The sequence below is a fragment of the Bombus pascuorum genome, chromosome 8 (genome assembly GCF_905332965.1).
Source record: "Bombus pascuorum chromosome 8, iyBomPasc1.1, whole genome shotgun sequence".
NCBI classification, from domain to species: domain Eukaryota; kingdom Metazoa; phylum Arthropoda; class Insecta; order Hymenoptera; family Apidae; genus Bombus; species Bombus pascuorum.
The window spans coordinates 8385959-8394780 of NC_083495.1; the positions used below are offsets into that span (position 1 = coordinate 8385959).

The 8822-nt window shown below is 34.3% G+C and overlaps 1 protein-coding gene across 1 annotated transcript; it reads right to left on the minus strand.

Moving 5' to 3' along the window:
• Positions 1–6666: 6666 nt before the first annotated feature.
• Positions 6667–8377, minus strand: LOC132909479 (cell division protein ZipA-like). Its single transcript, XM_060964335.1, has 3 exons — positions 8354–8377; positions 7999–8089; positions 6667–7263 (listed from the first exon to the last, which is right to left on the minus strand). The coding sequence occupies exons 1-3, from the start codon at positions 8375–8377 to the stop codon at positions 6845–6847; spliced, it is 534 nt and encodes a 177-aa protein (XP_060820318.1). The 3' UTR covers positions 6667–6844.
• Between the last annotated feature and the right edge of the window lie 445 nt (positions 8378–8822).

Below are 8822 nucleotides of genomic sequence, written 5' to 3' on the forward strand. Positions count from 1 at the left end.
GCGCGCACGCGTAGTTATACGGACGTGCTAACTACATGAAAGTGCATTAAAGGATGACAACAGGGGGTCGAGCCTAGTTCTACCTGACGTGGCTACCGTTCAAAGCAGCTAAGAACTACCCTTTCGGTATTATTTCGGTATTCTTCGACCAAGAAACTCGGTCACAGGTATTGATCATTATGGATTTTGCGGTGTTAGCACGTTCTCGGATTAGATAGAAACGAGACACACAGAGGATCGCGTTGTTGAACTGTTAGGCGGCTCTCAGTCTGTGTTCTTCCAATAAGCTAAGGTCATTGTCCACCTTCTAATGTGTTTTCCGATATTAGCGACTTTAATTGTTGAAATTGGCCGACTTTGGATTGGATCATTTATCAAGTGCACCAAGAACACTAAGAACAAAGACTGTTGAACTTTCTTTTCTTCTTTATTGAACCTTCTTTTCTATTGAACATCCTGCAGGTATAAGAAATATGATTTATAACTTTGCATTTGTAATGGTGAAAAATTGTGCTAATTTGATTATCTTTAAATTGAGGCGTTTATAGTTATGGTCAGATCTTACTCGTGATCAATTGAGAAAGAGGGACTCGTCAAAAATATTCCAAATAATTTACGAAGCCTAAATAGGAAGACTATACATATTATAATCAAGAACTTATTATAATTTTTATAAAATATAAAACCTTCTACAAACTATCTGTAACATGTACAACGATTGATGAACAACTATAAATTATCCTAAAATATAAATTAATATATTATATTTATAATATTTAATGTATTTATTACTGAATATGTATATTAAATATTGTGCATATTATATATTATCATTCTCATAGTACGTACATATTTGTTCCTTTTTTGAGACATAGAATCTGTTCTGAGTACAAACAAATAATTGCATATATTCATTATAAAAAAATACACATTTTTTTATATCTAACTAAAATTGTGCACGACCGCAGTTCGGATAATAGAGACTCAGAATAAATATGAATTCGTATATTCAGAGTTGAACATTATCTTGTTCATACAAACAAGAATCTACCGTATCGTCAATCAGATATCTCTCCATACATATCCTAGTCTTTAAGTCTCGAGTTCCTAATAATCAACATAAAAATATTAAAATACATAAGTCATCCCCCAGAAATGAACCATAAAGAAGTCATCCATTCCGAAAGACTCCGCGTCGTTCCCAAAACCCTTGTGCAAACATATCTTTTTATCGTATCTACGAGAACTACGTATTCTCCAGCTTGATATCTCTGCAAACATCGCGATCCAGTTTCTTTCGATTTGCGTTCCCTTCCATTGTATAATGCAATTCCTTTCGTACATGGTCGCTGTTAGCACACAGGCAACATACGAAAACAGCATGGTCGCGTTCCAAAGACACGATTAAGACGACAAAAAGCTCGCGTGTAACGTAGACTGTAGACAATTCCGAGACCGGCACGCTGGTTCCAGGCTTAAGACCGCATGAAGAAGGATCCACGCACTCTGGCTGATATTCAAAGGAAACGGGTCTCTTCACAATGGCTGACTTCGTAAGGCAAAAATCAGAAAGTTAGGGCGTCTCGTAAGCGAAAAAGGGACGACTGTCGAAATATCTGGATCCCCGAGGGACATGCAGCTGCTGTGAAACACGCAATGATTGGCCACCGTCACTCGTCAGCCATGCTGGATTTTTCCGGTCTAGCTTCTTTTCACAATGGTTTCGCGGTACTGAAAAAGGGTCAGGGGCTCGACGAAATCGGTATCGTTTAGCCGAAGATTCTCTTGCATCGTGTGTGCTTTTTCTTGTACCTTGTATGAACGTTTTCCTTTTAGCTTTGTTCGATGACGTACGATAGAGATCCACATCGTGACAGGGTCGTATAACGCGATCAAAAAATTGCTATTGCTTTCGTAGAAGGCGACTGAAGAGAAATTGAAATGATTATTAAGGAAATAATTTTCAAGAGACATTTCCAAATGCAGAACATACAAATTCTGAAATTGAGGAAAATTTTTATTGCTTAAAAATAAATTAACACGCATATTACTTTCTGCAAGTTTTCTTAATATTAGATAAATTTAAAAAGTACAATGACGAACAAAAATTATTAATACTTACATGCAAGTTCCAATTTTAAACTTTCTTTTGGTCATAACTATGTGTTTACTTATAGTAAATGTTACAAATAATTGAATATGTAATTTATTGTTTATTTATTGAAATATTTCGATACTTTACAAACAAGTTTCGTTCGTGGTGTATATAGAAAGGATTTGGAACAGCAGAACCTTGAACTTGAAACAAGGAAAGCTTCAAGCGAGAAAAGCTGAAACGAGAAGAGGGTTGTGACAGATTTGCCTGCGATTGCTGGCCGCGTGCCGCAACCCTATGGATTAAGCGCAATTATTGGAACACTTTGGCAAACCGCAACCCGTTTCACACGCTCCTTCCATATCTTGTTATGAAAGTTATTAACTCCGCTTTCAAATGGAAAAATGGAACAACAACATTAGTACGGTAAATCTGTCTGGATTTACGTAAATCCAGTTGGATTTACGCCCTATAATTCGTACGTCAATCGTTCGAAGGCATCTTATCATAGACTATTATCAAAAGATTAGTAATTATTATAAATAATTATGTTTAAAATATTATAATTAAAATATTCTATATTTTGTTCTATATAATACATCTATGTATTTTAAGATAGACATATAAGTATATCAAAAAAGGCGAGATATTGACATATATTTACTTATAACTTGATGTTTCTTTACTTATATAACTAATTATGCGACATTTTTTTAGATTTAAAAAACAATAATATAACTATAAATAAGAAATATAACTCAACAAAATATTAAAATATCTGATCAATAAAATAAATTAACGGCCTTATAACAAAAATAATTCTTGTCAAATTTTTCGAGATTTTAATCGGTTTAGTAGTCAGAAACGAATAACGTGATGGAATCGATCTTCTAAAAAATTATCCATAACCTGCCTCATTGCCGATGAAATTAACCGGTTCTATAAAAGTAACCTTTGTCACGGTTCCATGACTTTATGACTTTATAACTAATTAGATACAATTCTGCGATATAATTGCGGATACACTCACAGTAATTGCGTAATACGATGAATATTTTACTAAAAATAAATGGACATGTATTCAACAAAAATTATTGCAAAAATGCTAAAGTGCTCTTTTGCTTTCCTCAAAAAAGAAAGATTTGAGTAAGAATTATATTTATTGTAAGCCGTTCAATTTAATCTAGCAATCATAACTTTTACATCTTTCCATTAAAGAACTCGTATTTCATATATTTTTGGCTCCTATACCGTTTTATTCCAACTCAGAATCGCTATCAACTAGATAATTCGCGAATTCGCGTCTATACTTCCTTTCACATTTCATCACATCGACATTCACTGGTCAAACAATAAATGGTCGACCCTTGTTCCGTTGTCTGCGTGTGTCCTCGCGTATAAACGTTGCAAAAACGTGACTGTGATTGCGGCAAATCGCATTGTTGCGAAACACCGGTATGCAAAGTCCATTTCAAGTATTAGGTACCTACGTTGTATCGACTTGGCAATAATTAGGCGCGCACACACACAAAGTGTGTGCATGCGATCTGCTCGCTTTCCATGCAAGACACTCGCATAACGAGCCAGCTGGTAGTGGAAGGCCTGGGAATTAATTGCCTCAATTGAAATTTTCGTTTTGCAAATCGAGTCGTGCTACTCGCGTTCACGATTTGTACGAGTTTCACTGTGAAAATTTAAAATTGTGGCGCTGAACTTACGAAAGGAACGGATTGGTTTCGTGCAGAAATATATGTTGCTTTGGGGAAAGCTGCTTCTGTTCGTGAATCAATAAATCTTGCAGTTAGTACGCTTTCGATCTAATGACTTCATGCAATGTTCGTTTCGTTTTCTAGTCTAGTTACTTGTTACTTTACCATAAGAATTTTATCTTTATGTATGTTTTCGAGATCATTTGGTTTTAATTTTCTGGATTTTGTGTTATCAGATTTGACTATCATGATTATATCGATAAAGTTTATCAAACAAATCAGAAAATATATATAGAAATTACAAAATATTTAATATACATTTCATAAAGATTAGAAAAACTATCTGAATAGTCAATTTTCGATTGTATTACTAAACTTCGACATTCAGGCAGCCATATTTAACACTTATGTGCTTAAGATGACCACTCACGCTGTATACTAATTTTGTATTAAATATATGGCTACAGTAAATATCTTGTTATCACGACAATCGTGTCTCATTACAGTGTTAATGAAATTTTGGAATTTTTTGTATAACACATACAATACGAACATAAAAGTTTTCTACGGTAAATATTCAAATACTTTCTTACGGAATCAATGTACTTCGTCCTGATTGAAAACTTAAAACTGGGACATTTAGAACGTGTTGCAAATTACCAATCAGAATGTCTTGCGTGCATATGTGGCTAGCGCATGCGGTGTCAGCCCGTAACCGGGCGTCACATGCGACCCCTTCAGATGCGGCTTGGGTTTTGGCTTGCTATAACTCCGATAATTATGTTACCAATGCGTTGAAGGACAAAGAGCTCTCGAACGACGTGGATGGCTCGCGAACGAGAGCCAGAAGAGAGATGGTTGCTTGGTAGCCCAGCTGCCGGTAATCCTCCCTTTGTAATTTGCCTCCGTGACCCCTCGCCCCACCATTTTGCCAATGGCGTCGATCCGACGTTGGTTTCTTTCTAAAAAAAAAAATAAAAAAAAAAAGAATAGAATCGCTTCAATATGAGATGAGAAACGCATCGCTTGAACTGTGTGGTACGTGCGCGACTTAATCGAACTTTTGATTCCTATCTTGTTAGCGTTACTGTCATTCACATAAATGTATTTTAGTTCGCTCATATAGCTATTGGTTTTAGCCTTATGAAGTTTAAATATTTAAAACATTATTTTACTACAATTAATATTATTTATATATGTGCAAGCTTATATTTCATAAAATTTGTTCGAATAATTCGAAGATTTTACACTTCATATTATATGGCTTGTATATGCATATCGAATGTCGAAATAAATTTATTATATTTATTCTCCTTCCTGCAATATATTTTTCAAAAATAACTAACGAACATTCAAAGACTTTATTGCTTCGTTGCATTATCATCATTTTAAATATTACATTATTACCGTTAAGAAACTACAATTAAAAATGGAAAGACATAATTAATATATAGCAAACTTAATATATAAACAAAATCTAATCCATCTTTCAAAAATAAACCACAAAAATAAAACCTATACTAGTACATAATCATATAAACGTTGACAATAGATAAAACTATATAACACTATAAAAAATTATACAACTGGATAATATAAGTTATATAATTATATAAATATATCTAAACTACTAAACTATAACAAAACTACTTTCAACAACTCTATATATAACGATACAAAACGTACTAAAAGGTACAAAGAATCTAAAATCCCGAAAAGAAGAAAAGAAAAGAAATAATACAAGCAAAATAGGAGAAGAAATATCAATACGAGAAGTAAACTCCGTTCCTACGCCACTGCCAGGCGGTTGATGTCACCGTGGCCGTGCCCTTTGGATAATAGAGTCCGCGACTTTAATGGACTCGCTAATCCTCTTCCCTGTTTGTCGGTGAGTCCATCCGGGGGATGTATTCAAGGCATGTACGAAGGTAAAAATCGGAGCAGGGTGGTGTGACTGCGGTACGGTCACAGTTTAGGGCTGTTCTCTAACGGAGACTGCAACGTGTGGGTTGTCGCGCGAACGGAGGGCAACGACAAGGGGGTTGTCGTCTACCCTGTCACGTCCCGGAAAGCTGAAAACCCGCCCCTTGTGCGGATCCATCGGTGCGATGATACCTTGATTTCTCGAGTGACGAATTGAGTGCGCTTAATGCGAAGCGGTGCGTTTAACGACGTAATTTGACGTAATGCCATACCATCTTGAACCCCCTCGGTTCGCTTGGTTAAGTCCAGTTCTTTCGCGATGGTAAATTGTTGTTCGGTTAACCATGGAATATATGGTATCATTAAATACGTTTATTAAAATGATAAATGTCGGCTTTTTTCTATTGAAATATGAACAATATGTATTAGTTTACGAACGTCAATTTAGTTTACACTTAGTATTATACGAGAGAAAAACACGTCTTTTCATCTGTCCGTTTATGAGATATGAAAATGAAATTATAAAGAAATAGTTTGTATTTCTTGGTATTATCAGTGTATCTAAGTATTTAACTATATTTTTAATTATACAAAAATTTAAATAGTTCTGATCTATATCAGAAAAAGAAACATTATGATATTTATTGGTAATAAGGATCAAATTGAAAGGAGATATGTAAAATAACACCATATATGTTTAACTTTAATCGTATTTCTATCTTACGGTATTCCTTCTTTATTTTCCATTGAATTACTATTCAATTCTGTACTACTTTCTCTTACAAATACCAATATAACAACCTAAAACATCTTAACATCTGTAATATTTAGCATTCAAACATTCAAGAATCTTAAGAAATCTTATTTTCAATTTACCAATAATTTCATGAATCCTATCAAAAAATAATTAATCAAATCTGCTAAACGCTCTACTTCGCTTTCTTTTATTTTTTACAGAACATTCAAATTTTTACTTTCAAACCTTTTAACAAGAAAAAATATACAAAAATCAGTTATCATGTAAAAGTAAGACTTTCAAATGAAAACCAAAAATATCACTTTTGATGACCAAACAAAAGTTCTATACAGCAATCTTGCAACCACCTTCCAAGTTTGATTACGCTCTTCGAGGGATTGAGTTACTCAGATTGTTTTGGAATTGCAACAATTGTTGAATATGTGGTGGTAATTTAGACGAGTACTGTGGCGCGGCGTTAAAATTTTGCTGAGGAAGAGGACGATACTGCGGTTGCTGCGGAAGAATTGGTTTCTGCCTGCCGCCCAATGGAATTGATCTATAGTCCGGTTGCTGAACGCCAGAAGCAAATTGCACTTGCGGCCGGTATTGCGAGACCTGCGCTTGCGATAGTTGCTGAGGTTGGCTAGGCTGAGCTGGTCCCAGTTTTGGAATTGGTTGCGCCGGAACTGGCACTACGGGTGGACGAAATTGCTGTGCGTGTAAAAGTTGCTGGATCTGAGCTGGTGCTTGGTTCACTGTACGTAAGTGACCAGCTTGCCTTCTGTCGCGAACGTGGTCTAAAAATTTTCAATTTTCAAAGTTAGAATTACGATGATTGATTCGAGAAATTGTACGAGAAGAGGACGAAATACAAAAGAGATGGCTGCAGTCATTGTTAAACAAAGAATTTATCTCGTAAGTTAAAAGCTAGAAATGAAGACAATGCATACCATGTGCAAAATCTTGTAAAATGTTCAAAATATAGTATCCGCTATAATATTTAGTGGATGAAATGAATCTCTGCTTCGTTTCCTTCGTTGTGTCTATGAGAATAATGAGTTTGTACAAATGTTTATGATTTAATATAATATAATATAATGCTCGAATAATAAAACATCAAATTGACATAATATAATGTTGGAATAGAAACTTGATATGAACATTTCTAGCAAGTAACTGATACTCGAATGTTAGAAAAGCAAGGAATAGCTAAATACTTGAGGTTAAGGTATGACATAAGAGTGTACAGTCAATGGAGGATTTGGGTAAAGGTGAATTGAGAGTGAAAGTAAAATTCCTACAACGATATAGATCAATATAGGTACTGAGGGAACGAGAGCTGAAAGATCAGACTATTAAAGTACAGGTTTGTTGTAATTGACATGTTTTAAAAGCAATGAATTTTTACTAAAATACTATGAATATTTATACACAACTATTATTAGAATTTTATTAAGAAGATGCAAAAATGTAGTCAGAAATATGATTTAATTCGTAAATTTATCGTTGAAAGAACAAAGTATATAATTTACCAATGGTAGCATATTGAAATTCTTGTCCCAAAAGGTCACCAAACACATCACCAGTAGCATAAATGGGCACCACCACGGCCAATATTAAAATCTAGAATTTTTAACAATTGTTAATATCCATCTTGAATTAACCATAGAATTACCTTAATTAAATGGTCTCATTCGCAATTTTAGAAAAAAATATATCGAAATCAATTAAATATCTCTTATAATTAAACGAAGATTTGTTCGTTGCTTTATACTGTTTATTATCATTACTTTCGAAACTATCTATAATTAGCGTAAAATGAATAATTTAACAGCTTTACTGCAAAACATAAAAATTGAACGTATTTATGGAACAACAAAAGTTTACTCTTTGACATGACTCACTTCGCATCTTGTAGCGAAGACATGAACGTGTTGACGGTAAAATAGAAAATTATACAAGGATAAATCATTTCTCCTAAATGCCACAAAAATGCGTGTATATGTGAAAATTGCGGATAAAGATAAAAAAAAAAATTGAGTTTACGATCGAGAAAGCTGGCTAATGCAATGCATTACCAGTTTCTCACGATACACACCATTGCACACATCGTACACTTGCAGACATTTACATAATTTAAACAATACGAGTAAAGTAACTTTTCACGAAGGAAAAGGCTGAAAGCAGTAAATGCCTGATACACACCTTTCGAACGATGTAGTGGTGCGATTTCTCGCTTGTGATAATAGATTTTTGTGGAAGATAATGTAGGTCAAGTAACTTTCAACGGGAACTGCTATATAATCGGGTATGAATTTATATACCAATGATGTTTTAGTCTTTCCTTTTTGTGATA